Source organism: Chroicocephalus ridibundus, chromosome 13, assembly GCF_963924245.1.
Source record: "Chroicocephalus ridibundus chromosome 13, bChrRid1.1, whole genome shotgun sequence".
Taxonomy (NCBI): Eukaryota; Metazoa; Chordata; class Aves; order Charadriiformes; family Laridae; genus Chroicocephalus; species Chroicocephalus ridibundus.
Window position 1 is genome coordinate 11,071,274 of NC_086296.1, and position 19,109 is coordinate 11,090,382.

The following is a 19,109-nucleotide window of genomic DNA, read 5'->3' on the forward strand; positions in this document are numbered from 1 at the left end:
ACTGCTGTGTCCTTTCTTTTTCATTTCTTTTTATTTCTCCTACCTCTGCATCCACCTCCTCTAAAAAGAATTATTTATAATTCTGTTATAGCCCTTTTTCATCTGCCTCCCATCAGCTCTGTTTCTGTAAAAAAACTCCTCCTGTTTTTAGAGTAATCTGTTTTTATCTTTTTTGTCTCGTCACTTCCTCCTGTATCTATTTGTTCATGTGAAAGTATTCCACATCAGAGAGTATTAGCTGCTATCATTTTCTGTGATTTCATCCAGAAAAAGGAATGGCTTTCCAAGCAATGTTGATACTATGCCACTCGTTTCTTAGGTAAATATTTTAATGAGATTCTGTCTAGTACATGATAACTGGTACAGAATAGAGCGTGATGAAGTCCAGCAGCAAAGTGATGATAGTTTCAGCATGAGAGCTCCCTACGTTTGGGCATAAATGCACATGGGACTGTTAGCTTTTTTGGCTCAACCTAAAATTTTCTCTGGGGAAACTACAGTAGGACAATTAAGATAAACCCTCTCCGGTCTGTCATACTGTTCCACTATTACACTGTTCTAAATTGCTGAAAAATCTTGACGTTTTCTTCTTCTTTGCTGTCCTTATTCTAATAATGATTCTTACAAGGAACAAACAGGAAAGCATTCACATATGAGTTTTGATACCAAGAGAAGGTTTTTATACTTGGAATTACTTAAAGTTATGTGTTTTGCTTAAAGCCACCTATTTACCAAATTGGAATATAAAATCAGAGTAGAAGATTAACACTCCCCCCCCCCCCTTAAATTTATGCCCATTTGAGGCCTAAGTCTTTCAGTATAAGAACAAGAACGTCATGATACAGCTGTCCAAATTTATAAATTCAGAGCTAAGGACAACAATTCTTTCTGTATTGTGCAGGGAAGCTGCACTCCATGAGCCACGTAAATATCCTGCTGTAATTTCAGCTGTTTGTTACTTAGGCACAACAGGGCTAGTAGATGTGTAAATGTGTTTCAACCTGTAGAACTTTTAGACTTTCAGAAGCACAGCAAATAAATGCAAGTGAGGACAGTTGTGTGGAAAGGTAAGTAGCACTATTGTAACAGTGAGCGATGAAGTTAAATTGTTTAAGTGTGTCTGTGCAGGCAGCAGCGGACTCCCTAAACGACATGTGTTCAAAATAAAGAGAGTTTTGAAGTGCTAAGTCCTAAGAATTCCATAATGATGTTGTAATATGGCAGTTCATCCTGTAGGCTTTTAACTGTCTGTCAGTCATAAGAGTACTTGTAGGTGTAAAGAGCCTTTTTGACCAGAACTCTGTGGCTTAGTTTATTTTAACAACTGATACATGACCTTAGGTTGATACTGAGTTCTCAGAAGACTGAGGCAATTTACATAAGGGAGAGGGAAATACTGCAAAGAATGTCAGCTCTGTAATTTTGCATTGACAGCATCTGTCTTTGTATTAAAATAGTGCATGGCACAAGGGTTCTCCTTGATTCCTCACAATTTCCAGATATCCAGACATAAGTTGACATCTATAATCCCTATTTCTATCTGAGTGAAATGATGGAGATTGTAAGTTGTCATCTTTAGTTGAGTTTAACCGCATACTGATCTCAGTGTCTTCTGAGCTTGCTTATCATAAATTTCTAAAGACAAAACACAGGTTTAAGTGCCTGTAATTCAGTGTACTGAAAACTTTCTGCTAACACAAAATGCCCAAAGTATTTACCTTGTTGGCCATGCCTTATTTTAACTATGGATTTCAATTAAAACTTTCAGGTACTTTTTAAACAGCTGGAAGTAGTAACATTCAACCCTCTTATTTGCAGTCAGGGTCTTACCTGTTTTTTCTGCTGAATTCAAAATCATGCTTAGAGCACAGAGCTGCTCTCAACAGACGGCTCAAAAACAGCTGAAACACAGAAAGAGTTAGGCTGGCCAAGGACCTTATGTGAGCCTTCTTCATATTGCAGTGGCCTGGCATGAGGCTTCTCTCTTAAATGCACATGTTTTAGAATCACAGAGTGGTTTGGGTTGGAAGGGACCTTAAAAATCATTTAGTTCGCCCCCCCGCCTGCAGGGACACCTTCCACTAGACCAGGTTACTCAAAGCCCCAGTCAACCTGGCCTTGAACACCTCTAGGGATGGAGCAGCCACAGCTTCTCTGGGCAACCTCTTCCAGTGTCTCACCACCCTCACAGTAAGGAAGTTCTTCCTAAGATCTAATCTAAATCTCCCCTCTTCCAGTTTAAAACAGTTACCCCTTGTCCTATCACTACGCTCCCCATAAAGAGTCTCTCCCTATCTCTCCTATAGGCCCCCTTTAGGTACTGGAAGGCTACTGTAAGGTAGTAGCCCCAAAGCATTCTCTTCTCCAGGCTGAACAGCCCCAGCTCTCTCAGCCTGTCTTCACAGGAGGGGTGCTCCAGCCTCTGATCATCTTTGTGGCTGCCTCTGGACTCACTCCAACAGGTCCATGTCCTTCTTATGTTGGGGGCTCCAAAGCTGGACGCAGCACTGCAGGTGGGGTCTCACAAGAGTGGAGTAGAGGGGTAGAATGCCCTCCTTTGCCCTGCTGGCTACATTTCTTTTCACGCAGCCCAGGATACGGTTGGCTTTCTGGGCTGCAGGTGCACATTGCCGGCTCATGTTGAGCTTGAGCTTCTCATCCACCAACACCTGCAAGTCCTTCTCCTCAGGGCTGCCCTCAATCCATTCTCCACCCAGCCTGTATTTGTGCTTGGGATTGCCCCCTACCTAGGCTGAAGGACCTTGCACTTGACCTTGTTGAACTTCATGAGGTTGGCACAGGCCCACCTCTCAAGCCTGTCCAGGTTCCTCAGGGTGGCATCCCATCTCTCCAGCGTGTTGACTGCTCCACACAGCTTGGTGTCATCAGCAAACTTGCTGAGGGTGCACTTAATCCCCGTGTCCATGTCGCTGACAAAGAAGTTGAACAGCACTGGTCCTAATACCAACCCATGAGGAGTGCCACTTGCCACCGGTCTCCACTTGAACACTGAGCTGTTGACAGCAACTCTTTGAGTGCAGCTATCCAGCCAATTCCTTATCCACCGATTGGTCCATCTGTCAAATCCATGTCCTTCCAATTTAGAGACAAGGATGTTGTGTGGGACAGTGTCACATGCTTTGCACAAGTCCAGGTAGATGATGTCACTTACTCTTCCCTTATCCATCAGTGCTGTAACACCATTGTAGAAGGCCAGCAAATTTGTCAGGTGCAATTTGCCCTTGGTGAAGCAATGTTGGCTTGTTTTCCATGTGCCCTAGCATAGTTTCCAGGAGGATTTGCTCCATGATCTTGCTGGGCACAGAGGTGAGACTGGCCTGTAGTTCCCTGGGTCTTCCTTTTTTCCCTTTTTAAAAATGGGGGTTATGTTTCTCCTTTTCCAGTCAGCGGGAACTTCAATGGACAGCCACAACTTCTCAAATGTGGTAGATAGTGGTTTGGCCACTTCGTCTGCCAGTTCCCTCAGAACCCGTGGATGCATCTCATCAGGTTCCATGGATTTGTGCATCTTCAGGTTCCTCAGATGGTCTCAAACCTGATCTTCTCCTACAGTGGGTGGTTGTTGTTCTCCCGGTCCCTGCCTTTGCCTTCTGTGATTTGGGTGGTGTGGCTAGAGCCCTTGCTGGTGAAGACTGAGGCAAAAAAGTCATTGAGTACCTCAGCCTTCTCCATATCCCGGATAACTGTGGTGTTCTACTCTGTTTTCTTGTGTCACTTGTATGCAACTTTCATTACTTTATCCTTCATTTCCCATGTTGACTTATCCTGTTTTTCAGCAGCTGTCTTCCTCAGTTCCCAAGGCCGAATTCCTCCAAGGCTTTAGAAACTCTTTAAATACTTGTAACCCCATGCCTGTTGTACCATCTAGGGGTAGAAGCTCCTATCCACCCATCAGTGACTGTAGAGTCACTAATAGAGATCAACTGGGCTGCCTTCAGCTAGCTCTGCATTGCAGCTCCCTGATCTCTTGCTGCTTCAGCCTCCTTGGCATTGGTATTCTCACTGCCCCTTGTCTGATCCTTGCTTTTCATGAAGCTTTTTGTTTTTCACGGTGAGTGCACTCTGAAAACACTGCTGAATGTCAGCAGGGGGGTTCCTGTTTGTGAATGACTTCTTAATTCCTTTTTGCCTAGTGCTCAGACAGTACCAGTCAGTCCTGTCTTTTCCTCTTCCTTTTGGAAGTACGCTGATTTGCATTCCTATCACAACAAATTCATTCCAGAAGGGTTTCTCAGTACACTTGATATCTATTTCTGATCTTTACCCTTCAAATTTCTTAAGTTTCAATTTTTCAATCCAATGCTGTGTAGAAAATCCTTTGAAATTAAAACTGTCATTGTTTTTATGTACCCATGCTAGATCAGTAAGACTAGGACAGGAGTGGCAGCTTCCCAGCTGTGGCCTGTAAGGTGATGGTACGTAGCCAGGAGTTCAGTGCAGTCTGGACGGGTTTGTGGTCCAGGAGGCTCTCCAGCCCTGTGCACCCTTAGATCCCCGTGAAAATCCCGGGAACTCACTGCCCTCTGGATATCTTACGCTAATGGAACACGTCTTCTGGAGATCTCTTGTAAAAGAACATGGTAATGATGCTATATTATTACAATATGTTTTAGTTTCACTAGTTTTAGATTACTGCCAGCAGCATAAAATTTACATATATTCCTGCACAAATGAAGACTGAAGAGAGATCTAGTTGTAAGCCTCCTGCACAGGCATTACGTTACTTACAAAGTTCTTAGAAAATCGCGGGGTGTCATTACATTCTTTTAAGAGATTTTTCTGACAGCTGCTTTTCCTAATTTGCATTGTGCTTAGCTGGCTGTCAGGCCAAAGAAGGATAAAATACTGCCAGAGAAGAAAAGGTCTTATGACTTTCATCAGATAACTAGTACATAAGATTCAGAAGCAGCAGACTGTAAATAGGTGACTGTTACTATCCCCAGGTGCTCCTGTGTGATGTACTCCAAACGATATGTGCTTGCTGCGTCAGATACTAAAACACGAATATCAATTAGCTGTATTTTTATAATGCCATTTGAAAGTTCATGTAGTTGAATATCAAACTGTTGTCTTTTTGATCTAGGCCCATCTTTTTTTTTAAATTGAAGCTTTGTTTTGTTTTGAAAAACAAGAGAGAAAGTTAGTATTGAACTTCATTGAACTTTATAGGGCTTTTCTTTACCAACATGCAGACCACCTTTCTGTACCTCTGGGAAACTTGGAAGTGTCAGGAAATGTTTTTGGACAGGGGAACTCCACTGTCTCTGCTGTTAGGCTGGCCCCAGTGTGGCTGTGGTAGGGACCTGGTAGCTTGGGACTTAGTATGGGCCAGGGACTATTTCCAGACGGCACTTTCAGAGCAGCCACCTGGTTTAAATTTTTTAATTGCGTTGATGTTGTTCTGTGATAGCTGACCTTGGCCTTAGGATGCATTTTTGGGTATTTCTCATATAATTGTACAGTAGACTCTGTGTTCAGGACCCTAGCGATAAATATAGGCATATGCCATGCTATTGCAGTGCTAACTTCTGTTCACCAGACTGCTTGAATATCTTTCATTTCAGGGGGCAATAGAACTTGTGTTCTGCAGCTTTTCACCTCCAAAATTACTCTGACGCATAATTTTTAACACATGGCTTTGTGTGTCAGCTTTGAAGTAATTTCCTGAATTTGGCATTTCAAGTCAAATACTTATTTCTACAGCTATGACTTGGTAGTGGTTTTTTAGAAATATATTTCATGTCAGGATACTTGGAAATTAATTTAGAGAAAGAAAATGCATATACCGAGTATACCTACTGTGTCCTGTGATGAACTAAGTAGTCTCACTGCCTGCTGTGGTGTAGGACCTCCTGGCAGATACAGTTTGAGGGCTGATGCCCCCATTATTTCTGTAGGTCAGCATCCTAAATCAAACTGCGTTCAGCTGAACCAACCTGTGTTCCAGTGCAGTCTTTCCATTGACTTAGTAGTCCAGTGTACGAGGAAACTCTGAGCTCCTTCAAATTCAAGCTTTCCATGGCCTTTGCAACTGCTGTATGGGGAAAAAAGCTGTATTAATTCCCAGCACATTGGAGAGCGAGGCAGATGGAATACAGAAAATTGTTTTCACATTAGCACTATTCTTTGGAAATGTGGTAGGATATTTACTCCACTGTGTCAGGGAGCCAGAGATCAGACCCATTTCATTCACCAGGGAAAAAAAATATAAACCTTGTAAATGAGTAATAGTCAGTTCTGTGAATAATTGTACGTGCAATGGGTGGACATTAAAATACAAAGTAAACCGGTCGTTACTGGGACTAGTAAAATAAGTATTTCTTAGTGTCTGTAGGCACACAGAATTCAATCCTTACTCTTCTGAAGTGGTTGGAAGGTGAGGTAGTACAGATTTGCTAAATCGTAGTAAGGTATTTGCAGGTGTTTATCTTGACACGCAGAAGTGCTAGGGAAGGTGTTTTGCAGAGGGATGAAGGCAAGTGGTGCAAGTGCTTTATTTAAGCACTCGAAGCTGTTGTCTGTTCATTTCTCCAACCATTTGCTTTTGAAACCATGTTAGTATTCGGTCCTGGAGTTCAAAGCTCAGCTCCTTCTTTTTTCCTATAATGAAATGATGTTTTGTGTATGCACTGTAAGTTGCTTGTATCCTGTAACATCTGTGCTATAATACTTGACACTGCTTCCCTCAGAAACTGGGAAACATTTTTTTCCAGTTGCTAGTCACATTTTCTGGGCTTATCTTTCAGTTGTCATGTAATAGGTTTAGTGCATGACTTACAGGATTTTTTTTGAAATTCCACATAAAATGTTTTATAACACTGTAATGTTAATGTCTCTTATACTTGACAGCATGACAAAATCAAATGATTAAGTGTACAGTGCAGTGCAGAGACCAGAGCAGCTGTTTACTGGTTACAGTACTACTGCTTTTAAACTTTCTCCACATCTGCAAATTGCCAAGTGAATATTTTTTATGGTGTTATTTTTCATTTTATACACATCAGAATAGCAAAGTAAATTGTCTCAAGTATAAAAATGGTTTCAGGATTTGTATAATCTATATGTTTATAGTGTGTGGATATATGTATATAGTGTATTCTCTGTATAAAGTGAGACCGAGAGAGAGAATATTAACTGTGATGAAGTCATGAACCCAGGCGCCCGCTATAGGCATCTGCAAACACTGGTTACCCTGGCAACAAGTGGAAAGAGGTTGGAGAGGAAAGCTGGAGTAGGTTGTTGCATTGAATTGTTTTCAGCTTGTTTCTTCCTCACTAAAGCAGGGAGATGTTGAAAGGTATGATGTCCCTCTTTCTATGTGTATACTATTTTATATGTATTTAGACAGTTGTTGGGAAAGGGAAGGCTAAAAAAAATACTTGTAATTCAGCTCAATTGGAGATGAACTTTTCAATATAAATAATAATATGCATTGCAAATCTGTGGGTTGTTTCTACGTGCTTAATTTTTGTGTGTTGTGTTGTAAGGTGAGAGTGCTAAATGGATCTCCAGAGTACAATACCTGTCCCATCTTCAGCCTGGAGACAAGTGGCTATTGCATATTACGTTTTCAGAAACTGCTTTTATTTTAAACTGGGTTTGTAGAGCTAATGTTTGAAAACCTGCCAGAACAGTACAAGTACTAGGTATTACCAAAAGATTTTTTAACTGATATTAAACCTGAGCTTCTGAACACCTTCAGAATGTGCTGTACTTATATTCTTGTGCTCTTGCACTTGTGCAGAATATTGTGGCTCATGAGTTAGTGGAGTCTTTACCTCCCTGGGGAAAGTTTTTATTAGAAAAACTAGGACATTATGTTCAGGGTTATAACAGACACAAGACAAATATCAAGATACTCTCTTCAGAAATCTGTTTTAGACAAATAATAGGAGATCCAACTGTGTGTTTCTTCTTGATTGTCCTTCTCTCTTTTGCCCCTTTTTATCTGTAATTAAAAAAGATATAATAAATATCAGTGCACTATATTAAAGTATAAGTAGTATAAGTTATGATATATACACCTGAAACAACCAATTCTTGTTATTTACAAGAATTTAAAAAAATGTTTTTGTTCATTAACTTTATTTTTAACTTAGAAATAATGCCACTGTGATGACTACTACAAAAAAAAAAAATAAAAATTTGCATGGTCCTAAAATAATAAAGTGTATGCTCCAGTCAGGGGATAGAATTCGGTCACTGTGTATTTAGCACCTTTGACAGCAAGGGATTGATTAACAGACGGTGGTTCTTGATTTCTCATGTACTGAAAGATGCAGCCTAATAGAATATTAACAAGTAGCGTTTCCAGAAGTGCAGTGATAGAAATACACACTTAGTGTGCCAGGCTCCTGCCCTTTCATTTCTATTCACTTCTACATGAAAAAGGGCTGTCACATAATTTTATTGAAATTAAATCTAATTTTACTACACTATAAAACTGGATCTACAAAACTAACAAAAACAAATACGATATGTAAGATGGAGATGCTTATGAGTATGATGATTGCTCATAAAAGAACATAGACCGATAGCAGTCTTGTAGCAAAAAGAAAGCTCAGAAGAGCTTTTGTCAGTGGGGCGTAATTTAGTTAAAATAAAGCACAGCAAATCAGCTTAAACAATGATATATCTTATAATTAAACAAAGATTCTAATCAGCATAAGAGGTAGAGTTTTGTCATTAAATGATAATGCAAATCTGAGCTCTTATTCTGAATGGTGAACTAATAAGTCCCTAATGTAATTTAGCAGTTGAGTACATACGAGCTGCTCTCAGTTAGCAGCATAGTTGAGGCTGTAGGATTTGCAGTTTATTTGTATATAGTGTTGTATCTGCTAAATTAATTGCTGGTTTTGTATTCTTGGTTAATAAGTGTATAAGAAAGATTCTGTTAGTACTTACCCTACATACTTAAGACTGTGAGTTTGAAGTGCTGGAGTAAATTAAAAAGGAGTTGACTTCTTAGCTGTCTTGTAGGGTAGTCTTCAGAAATCATAATTTTCAGCTTGCTTTTCTTCAAATCTTGAAGTAATGTTTCATTTTGTCTTTTGATCAAGTGTCTTGTAGCCATTTCAATGTGGGAGTCTTCTGGGTTTAGACTACAGCTTATCGTCAGACGCTAGCAGCGTAATGGGATATGTGTGTATTGGCTTCAGGCCACGTTAGGGCTGATCCTTCTTCGTAAGGTCTCTTGTACTTTGTCAGCACGTGGTTAAATCGTACGTGTATCTGGTATAAAGGGCAGGCAAATACAGAAAATGATCCTTCAGCTCTCCTCTGCTTCTTAAACAATGGGAAACAATGAATTATGATTTTCCTAGTCAAGATTCCTGTAGTGAAGTACTTCCTTCTGTGTTGTTTTTAAGCTGATTTGGTCTATTAATATGTGTATAGATGCAGCTATTATTTTCCTACTTCCAATGCCGTATTTTGAAGTATCCATAGAGAAATGTGGAAGAGAGTGCTGAGAATGAGAACCACGTTCTTCTGCATTAGACCTTTCCATTTTGTGCTTGATAGTGAGTGGAACATCACAGAACAGAAGCTGCTTGTGATTTGTGCTGTAGTGTGTGACCTTTCCTTTTCGGGAACTATTGGAGAATTCTATAGAAGCAAACTCATTTATCCTAAGGCGTATATTGGCTGTCAGCTACAAGTTTAGATGATGGGTTCTTTTCTTTACCAATGAAAATTAGTGGATGAAAGAATTTACAGCCTGCTTTGGTAAGCCTTTTTTTGTACAAATTATTCAAGAACCCTAGAAAAAATCTAATTAATTTAAAAAGTTGCATCTTTCAAACTGCATTGATCTGACTTTTACCAAGCTGTTAAGCTCTAATGTTGTCTTAAGCATTTTCTGCAAGGGGAACTCTCGTACTGTAGAATATTACCATGGTAAATTCCAAGTTCTTATCTACATTGGTGAAGATGGAGAAGTGTTTTCAACACTTGAGGGGGTGGGAGTATATTTCCAATAAGGAAAAGTTGAAATATATATTCCTTTTTTAAGACATCATACTGTCAAAATCCTAAATTAATTTTTAGAGCAAGTTAGACAAGCAAGAATATACATTGCATCTGCTGGCCTGTGATAGCTGCCTGTGCATGCCTTAGCCTGGGTAAATATAAGGTGATTCAAATTAGATGAGACAGCCCTTTGTTTTTGAAGGATATGTTCATTTTTATCAGAGAATGAGAGCTTGTTTGTGTCTCCATAGCCTTGAAAGCCTTTCAGCTGCTTCGGTCTGCCCTTCCCAGAAAGGGCACCAGTAACTCTCAGTAGTTCAGTGAAAATGACTCCTGTTATGTACAATATGCAGCTCAGTGTGTAAGAAAACCAGTTTAACACTGCATTAATTTAAAAGCAGATACAGTTGGTTACATAATAAAGAGATTGTACACACACTTACAGGGATTCTGAGTTGTAAACATCCCAAGTTCTCAAATAGCAGAAGATGGAAATTTTACACTAATATATTTATAGAGATACAGTGGAAATATCAGATTTTGTCCTGCTACTGGATGTTCACAGTAATTAATCTTACTTACCAGTAAGCTGCACTTCAGCATAGCATGTACCTGTGGTTGCAGATTAGAGAAGGACCTATTGATCACAGCTGGCTCATCATTAAAGTGATGGATTTTGCTCTGCGTGTGTGGCAGGTGTTTCAGCCCTCGCTCCTCCAAAGGAGGATGGTCACTTGCATGTGTTTTTCTTGCAGATGTGCAGAGATAACAAAATGTCATATAAAAGAATTTTTCATATGCTTTTTAAATGACATTTATTTTTTTTAAGAGTCGGAATTGGTGGCACCAGCTATGAAAAAGCTGGTATTGCCATTTTAACTTGCCAATATTTAATTTCACTCAGTCATGTTACGGTTTACAAATAGAGCAAGGGTTAAAAAAAAAAATCTGCCAGTTGGTTAGGCAGCAAAAGGATTGAGGCTTAGGAGAGAGATCAGGATGTCTCTTAATCTGTTAATTATATTTCATTACTAAAGAGGAAGAAGAGCTTGAAGTGCCTTTGGAGGGGCTTGGATTTCAGCAACAGGAGTCACGGCTTTGTCAGCAGATGAAAATGGCTACTGTTGCACCATCGCCAGAGCCTGTTTGCTGGCAAGTGGAGTCGGTGACCAGCACAAATTCGGGACATGTTTGTACCCAAGGTAGGAGCTTTCTGTGCTTCAAAGAATTCTGGGAATGGGTGGTTAGCTGTGGATCACTCTGTAGGGACTGATTGATTGGATAGTTGTGATTCATATTCCTCAGTTTCTCTGCCTGCCTTCCAGTCAAGTATTCCAGAGTTTAGGGGCATTCCTGGCAATGTCCCAGCTTCCTGGGAAACTGCCTTGTCGTCCCTTAATGGTTATTCTCTTTGGTGCATGACTCACATATGCTAAATACCACGGCAGCAAAGCCAAATAAAAACCTCCCAGCACCAGACTATCATGCTATATAGTTTGTGCATCCTTTAAAGTAGAATTTTTCTTTTAATTGAAATCTTATATGGGGCAATGTGACAACACTTTGGATTACACTCTTGGAATATTTAGCAGAAGGAAACAATTTTTCACAAAAGCTGACTCAGTCTGTGTAAACATAAAAAACAGCATTACAGCAGTTAAAGCTTTCTGTCCCTCCGCTGCCCCCTTCCCAAGAGAAGTAGGAGTTAGTGTTTTAATTGAAAAAATGTAAAACTTGGTATTTCAGGTGGGCATAATCTAGGTATTCACGTTTGGGCTATCTTGTTTTTTCTTATTTGAGAGAGGCAGATTATCCTGTGTCTGATTACTGCAACATTTCTGGTACTCTATGCCGAAATGATTGGCTGCCCATGGAGATGGGTCACTGATCTTGATGGAAAGCCGAGCCTCATCTGTTGTGGCAGTTCTTGCGTTCTTGTGTACAGTTGAGAACACACAATTCAATTGTACATCCCTTAGTAGTTAGTTCTACTGCTGGTTGTTTTTCAGGATAGCATCAGGAAGCTGGTGTTTTATTTTGCTGTGCTTAAGTGGCCATGTCAGTTCCGGAAATTTGCAAGAGATGGATTTGACAAGACTGAAACTGAAAAAACATATATAAACACCTGTCCTTATTATCAGTCTGAGATACATAAATCAAAATACGAGAGTCTAACTTTTTTTAAAACTATTTTTGACTCCATATGAAGCAGCATTGTTAGTAAGGAATCAAGAAAACTTTTAAGGAATTCTCAGCTTTTAATGTGAAAGCATTGTCTTCTACTGGGTATTGTTGTGTATTTTGTAACGTGCTAGTGCCTAGGGAAGGGCTGGATCCCGCTTTACTTCATGAGATGAGCCCAGACTGAGCAAGTTTGCACTGTAAAGACCACAAGCTGGGACACTTGGGAAGTATGTGGAAACGATGAGAACTAGTGTGGGAGACAGTAGCACAAGCACACCAAGGAGGTTTTTATGGCAGGATTTGAAGAATGTAATGAGGAAATTTTGACGGGTGTTACCATGTATTTTTCTTAAATTGTTGAGGAGTTGCTATCTCAATAATTAAACAGGCAATGCTATAGTGGAAGAAATTAAGACTCATAAGTAAAGCTAAGTAGGTTTATTTGTTGCATTACAGGATGGAGAGGCAGCTAGAGAATGCGAAGATAAGATGATTGCATCTGAAACAAAAAGTGGGAAAATGGTGATTGTAATAGACTTCTAACTAAATGTAGATGGGTCAGTGCTACACTACCACTTGTTGTGCTTGGTCAGATTGAGTTTCTGCTGTCCAGTAGGGTTTTCTTTAAATTATTACTGATTTCCAGTTGTCGTTAAAGAATCTTGAGGCACTTTCTTCTTCTGTTTCTGAGCCTTAGTTAAAGCAAGACTTGAAGAAAGGCCTTTTGAGCCAGCCATATGTCTAACAATGAACTATTCCCTCTTCTTTGACATCTGAAATCCTAGATAGCTTCCTAACATGTTTTTTCTTATTATTTTCTGTTTAGCCTCCAGTTCCAAGCCTGAACTCAGCTCCAGTTCACAGACTTTGGGAAGTCAGCAGAACAAGACAGATGGCACCCGAGTAAAAACTCGCATTCTGCCCAACATGCCAAAGCTTTTCATACCTTCATCTGTCACCAAATTTCCACCTGAGATCACTGTCACTCCACCCACTCCCACCCTCCTTTCTCCAAAGGGCAGCATTTCAGAAGAGACCAAGCAAAAATTAAAGGTAATAAAAAGGAAACAGTAATTTTTTAGATTTTTGTTTAATCTTAATTCTCACGTCAATAAAATATTTGTATGAAAGGAGCAACAGTTCCTGTCCCCAGCTCATAACCAGAGATAGAATAAGTAGTGGAAGAAGATGCTAGCTATTATCAGCAGAAGCCAGTTCTATAGGACTGATGAAGTATTGGCCATGGGTGAAATCGTAGCTGTCCTAGTCTTTAACCCTTTTGAGGGACAAAATGGGCAAGGAAGCTACTGGAGCCATTGCAATTCTTAGGTTAGTGTAAGCTACCAGAATATTAACGGTGGGGAAGCCTACTGGTAAATATTACGCTGTTTCACATTAGGATGCCGTATCTTTTATAGAAGTAAGAGAGCTATTGAATGTGAAGGAATAGCAACCAGGTGGCTTTTATCCCTGTGATCATGGGTTTATCCTGACTATTTAGCAATATATTCTCTCTCTCTCTTTTTGGGATCAGTCTGCTATTTTGTCTGCTCAGTCTGCAGCGAATGTAAAGAAGGAGAGCCTTTGTCAGCCAGCTTTGGAAATCTTAGAGACCTCAAGCCAGGAGTCCTCACTGGAAAGTGATACTGATGAAGATGATGACTACATGGACATATGAATGAATTCTGGCCATCATCAACACCAACCATATAACCATTCTTCTTGTTGCCAGCATCTCTGGCAGTCGAAACATCTTCGTTGGCATTACTCTCCATTTAATCGGCATCATTGTGTTCTTCACTTTCATTACCTTTGTTATCATCACTACCACTTGTATTGCCTTCAAAATCTTTGCCATTCTCCCCATCATGGTGCTTGACGGAAAGAATGATTGTTTATCAGGCAGTTAATTAATTTGGACCACGCTATCACCTTTGACTTCAGTAGATGCAAGGATGTTTTGAGCTGCGATTCACATCTCTCTGCTGTTCCTGCTTCTTCAAACCAGAGCCTTGGGAGTCACTCCAGTATCTCTTTTCTATAGCATTTTCTTTCTTTTAGTTGTCGTTTTGCATTTTCCCCACTAGTTGAGTTTTCCTCCCAATAGTTCAACAACCTAATGTCTGTCTAGCCATGCCATGATTAGTCCAGCAGCTTCTTTTAAGGTGAATGGAGTAGGAAAAAATTGCTGAGCTGGTAGAGGTTTTAATTGCATCTAGAAAGTCTATGGCTTTTTTGCAGCGCGAGAAGGGTGAGCTGAGAGCATGTCAGCTCCTTAGCGCTGCTGGGCGCTTTGTTGGAATTTGACTCAGTGACAACAGGCAAAGAACCAGCTTTTCCAGAGAGACAGAGAGGTTGGCCTCCTGTTTGTGCTCATTTCACACCAATGTATGAGGTCCAGCAAAAATTATCTACCTGAATGTTGGCTTAAAGAACTAATCTTTCCAGAATTGTCTTACAGTCCTTTCTCTTCTAATGCCTTGGACAAGCATTTTGAATTGGGGGCTAGATGATATTTTTATGGTGGTATTGAAAAAACTTGAAAGGTTTCAATACCATTTCAGCAATGTCTGTTTTTTACAGAATGACACGAAAAGGTGTTTTTTATCTATCTGCAGAGGGACTGCTCACAGTTATTTATATGAGAAAATAATGGTAACAAAGATCCTTTTTTTTTCTACTAAATGTTAACTTTGTAAAATAATGAATGCAAACCATGCAAAAAAACCACATCACACTATATATACACACGTGCGCCCACAGACATATATATGTGTGTGTACATATATATATGTATGTATATGAAAAAAGAAAATGCGTACAGCTTGCAATGTCAGATTTCTTTGTGTTTGGGGGAGGTCGTTTTCTGTAAAATGCAGAGCTTTGTATAAACTTTTGGTTTTTTCTAATAAAGTTGAAATGTATTGTTGTCTCTGTTCATCTGAGGGGGCAAGGTGCCGTGGTTCTGGAAAAAGTACTCCTCCTCCCTTCCTTTTCTTTCTTGGATAAGAAGGTAGCAGAGGAAGGGGATGGGGGAAGCCTCTTCCTTTTCTGCTGACTGCCAGAGCTCTTCAGATGGGTTTGGTCTTGTGCGACCCAGAGCCCGGGTCAGCCAGCGTTGCCAAGATTGCCCGCAGCGGGTTCGCTTCCCCATTGAGATGTGATCTGAATTGTTTTTCACCGATCTGAATATCTTTGAATGCTGATGAGCAGCATAAGGGGTGGACAACACATAGTGAATGGGATCACCTAGAATATTTGGCTGTACAAATTAGCATTTAATCCACTATTACAGTGATCGCATTCATTCACTCTAAGAATAGTGAACAGACCCTGGATGAAAAGAAGCAGCGTCAAACCCTGTATTTGAAAGTTTATTCTCATATTCTGCATTATTTGAACAAAATGTAATTTGTAAGCAAGTGAGCATGTCTGCTGGCTGTATTAGCAACTGTTTGTGTAAATTGTTCACTTACTACAAGTGATAGGTGAGCTGGATGCACCTGATATGGAAAAGATCAGGTAATTGAATGGTAAAAGCAAATGGGTATTTTCAATAGTAATATGTTTTCAGTGTTTGCTCTTTAATTTGGTGTAAGTTGTTATAAATACAGTGTATAGCATACCATATAGTCACTGACTGGCAGTAAGCTAAGGTAGCTTTAGATAATCAGGCATGATCTTTATTTTTTTAGAAGATGGCACAGGAAAAGAGAAATCAGCTTCTTATGAGAAATGGAGCACGACTCAGAGGATATACTTCTAAATACAGCTTTTTCACCCAAATAGAGTAGACGCATAATCTTTTTGGCTAATGTATATTATTAAAGGTATGGCTGACCTTAAGATTGTATTTAAATTTTTAGGTTTGCACATCTAGCATGGGTTTGATGTATGAAGACAGAGCATTTGATTTTTCTTAATTAACTTTGGTCACTGAAAAAGGTTGTTTCCCTTTATTATTCTTCAGGATTCCTTGGCCTTAGGCATTTGCCTCCTGCTCCCGCCCCCCAAAGCTTGCTAAAATGTCTGATCTTGAGCTTTCTTTTGACTTCTAGTCCTTCTTTTTAAGAAGGATTTAATTTTTTGCTGGTTAAGGAAAGCTAGAATAGTAAGTGTATCTGTTCCTGTCAGCAAAGAGAGCTGAACTTTTCTGATCTGCTCTAAACTCATTTTAATCTTCAGACTACATAAATATGCAACTTGTATTATCCTATATTAAAAGGTCTTACTTGTTTTTCCTTTTTATTTGTCTTTTAATCTATGATCTTTTATTTACACTGTGCTGTTGGGTAGCTCAGGGACTTTTTCTCAAGCTCAAGAAGTTACTGAGAAGGAGCTACACAGGCCACCTCCTTCAACTGCTGCCCTTCTGCTAATGAATTGTGTGTTGCTCAGCTACGGGCCATCTTCTGCAATGGGTATTACTGCTGATTTTACACCAAAGGGGTCGTTCTTCTTCTGTGTGTGTGAAATCGTCTCTCTGTAAGTACAGTTTATGTAGTTCTTCAGTTCAAGGAACCATATTCTGGAGTGCAGATACCAAGACCACTGGAGGCATTTACATATGTTTGTCTGAATCACCATACCCAAAGGTACTTGGCGCAAGAATTTCAAATCCTTACAAGCAGAAATATTCATTTAATACAGCATCTTCTGAAGCCTCGCAATATAATTTTGTGGAATTTTCAAGAAAAAACATTATGGTAAAACTGCAGTTAGCTATTAGTTTAATTGAAGTAATTTCTTTGATTTCAGTCGAATCCTAGTTGTAATAGTTTGAAATCCAACTATAGGCAAGGTCCAACTTTCCAACTCCCCCCTTTCAGAGTTGCAGATCAAATGTAAACACAACATCTATCTTCAGGATTTACTGGGTAACTGTTTCTTCTGAAATCTCAAGTGTTCCCTGGTACCTTTCTAATGTGCCAGACAAATAAATGGCAGCTACTGAAGTATATTGCTTTTGTATTTTTTTGGTTTGGTGTTTCCCTGTGAAGCTATAGGGACATGAATGTCTGGTGCCTAAAGGAAACTTAAAGGTAAGATGTGTGACCGAGTGGGGGTGGAGGGGAGGCTTTTACTTCTTTTTTTTTTTTTTTTTTTTCCTGCCAGTAGTAGATTAAAAAGTCAGTCCTTTTTCACCGTCGGAAAGCCAGAACTGTTAAGACTTCCAGGCAAACAGCAAAAACGTTTTTGTTCCAAAGCAAATGGAAACAAATTATTTTGAACTGGATATTGTGAGTAATTTGTGGATAGTTGATACACTTTCTGTGCTGTTCCTGGGTATTGTTTTTACACGTGATAAGGTACCTTTCACTGATCACCGTTGTTAAGGTGTGTAGTACTGGGATTTGCCTGTGTTTAATGCAATTTCATTACCTGGCACAAGGATTATATAATCCACGTATAGTTAAGACCATCGAGAATTTATCTCTCTGAGGCAAGGACTAGTGTTTTACTAAGAATTAATTTTGTTGGGCACAGCTGTTGTTAATGGCTTCTGCCCACTGTCTCAGAAAAAGCTAATAATGTTCCATTCCACAACCGAAATACCAAATCAAGGAAGATACTGAGTATCTTTCCTAATTCTATTGTGTACTAGGGTTTGTCAGTTGTTGTCTCTTGTTTTGGGTGTTTTTTTTATTAGAATGAGATTTCTTCATGAATAATGAAATTAATGTCTTTTGCAGCCAAAATAAACACCATATGGTCAGGGAGAAAGGGACCAGGAAAAGATGAGGAAGCGTGGCAGCCGAAGCTGATTAGGAGACAGAATGGACTGAATGGAAACGGAGGGCCCAGGTGAGAACAGACTAAGTCGTACCATCCAGGGTGGGATCACACCATTGTTAACAACGCTCTCGTTTTGGCAGTGGTGTTGATATTTCAAGGAAGCTGAAAAGTCCGTTGCGTACATGCAGTGTACATAGCTTGTGTGTACACTGTTAGACACTGCGCAAAGCTCATTTCTGTTCCTGCAGGTGCTTGTCATATTCTTTAAGGAAAAGGGTGGTAGGGTAGATGAATTGGGATGCTCAGAAGAAAAAGCAGCAAGCATAAACCTTGTGATCTCTTAGTCACATAAGGCTGGGATGAAGAAGCTTTGTTTTTGCAGTTGAAGATGATGGTAAGAACTTCAGTGTAGGTGTTGAGTGCTAATTGCCATCCTTCCCTTTCTTCTACTTCATGACTAGGAATCCACTGATGCTAAGCTTTGAAGCGTATATCAGGATTTTGGGAGTAACCTTGGGGTACTGTACCACAGGCTGCCGAGCCCAAGTTATGCCTTTGTGAGAACTTCCCTGTGGGGGACTCAGCTGTTGTTGCAGGGCACAGTGTAACAGGTAGCATTGTGAAAGGTAACAGACCAACATCTGAGGGTTGTTGGCTTCTGGAGGATGACTTATCTTTGCCTGAATGGCTCTTTCACATTAACACTTGGAGACTCCATGCAAATCTCACCAGAGATTTAAAGACACATCTCTCCTTGTTCCTGCTGCTGCTTATCTAATGCGTGTATGAGGATGGCAGCCCATCAGCAAGTGCTTGTTAGCCAAGTCCAGAACCCCCGTTCCACAGTCTTTAAAGCTGTCTTAGAGCTCACCAACTTCTGTGCAGCATTGTTCACGTAATGTGGGTATCCTGCTGCCTGTGGATTTCTTTTGGCCACAGCTGACCCTTACAAAACACTTGGGGCTTTAGAGACTATATATGGTACATGCATGTTTGTTTGATTCCCCCACTCGGTACCACAAGCCATCTATATAAAGCACATGAGCTTTAGGACTTCAAGCCACGTCTTTCAATGCTTCAGAGACTCCGGTGCAGGCTCAGATGCAACAGCACAGTAGCTATGGATGTCAAGGGGCCTTTCTGTATATTATCTCAAAAATATTTTTCTATCCTATGGATGGACTTATTCTTAATAA

The 19,109-nt window shown here is 40.0% G+C and overlaps 2 protein-coding genes across 7 annotated transcripts in view; both read left to right on the plus strand.

Annotated features, from left to right (window-relative positions):
• CABIN1 (calcineurin binding protein 1) overlaps nt 1-17,122 on the plus strand; it is a 123,391-nt gene extending 106,269 nt beyond the window's left edge. For 5 of the 6 annotated variants that reach the window (XM_063350894.1, XM_063350898.1, XM_063350897.1 and 2 more), the window contains 3 exons: nt 11,031-11,195; nt 13,004-13,230; nt 13,712-17,121. In XM_063350894.1, the coding sequence (XP_063206964.1) occupies nt 11,031-11,195; nt 13,004-13,230; nt 13,712-13,855 (536 nt within the window). In that variant the 3' untranslated portion in view covers nt 13,856-17,121. Of the gene's footprint in view, nt 1-11,030; nt 11,196-13,003; nt 13,231-13,711 lie in introns of all 6 variants that reach the window. The other variant, XM_063350899.1, reaches the window with a different exon arrangement.
• A 748-nt stretch (nt 17,123-17,870) lies between these two features.
• Nucleotides 17,871-19,109, plus strand: part of LOC134522968 (T-box-containing protein TBX6L) — a 33,917-nt gene continuing 32,678 nt past the window's right edge. The window contains exon 1 of the mRNA XM_063351276.1: nt 17,871-17,982. The gene's annotated coding sequence lies outside the window, so the exon portion shown is untranslated. The remainder of the gene's footprint in view (nt 17,983-19,109) is intronic.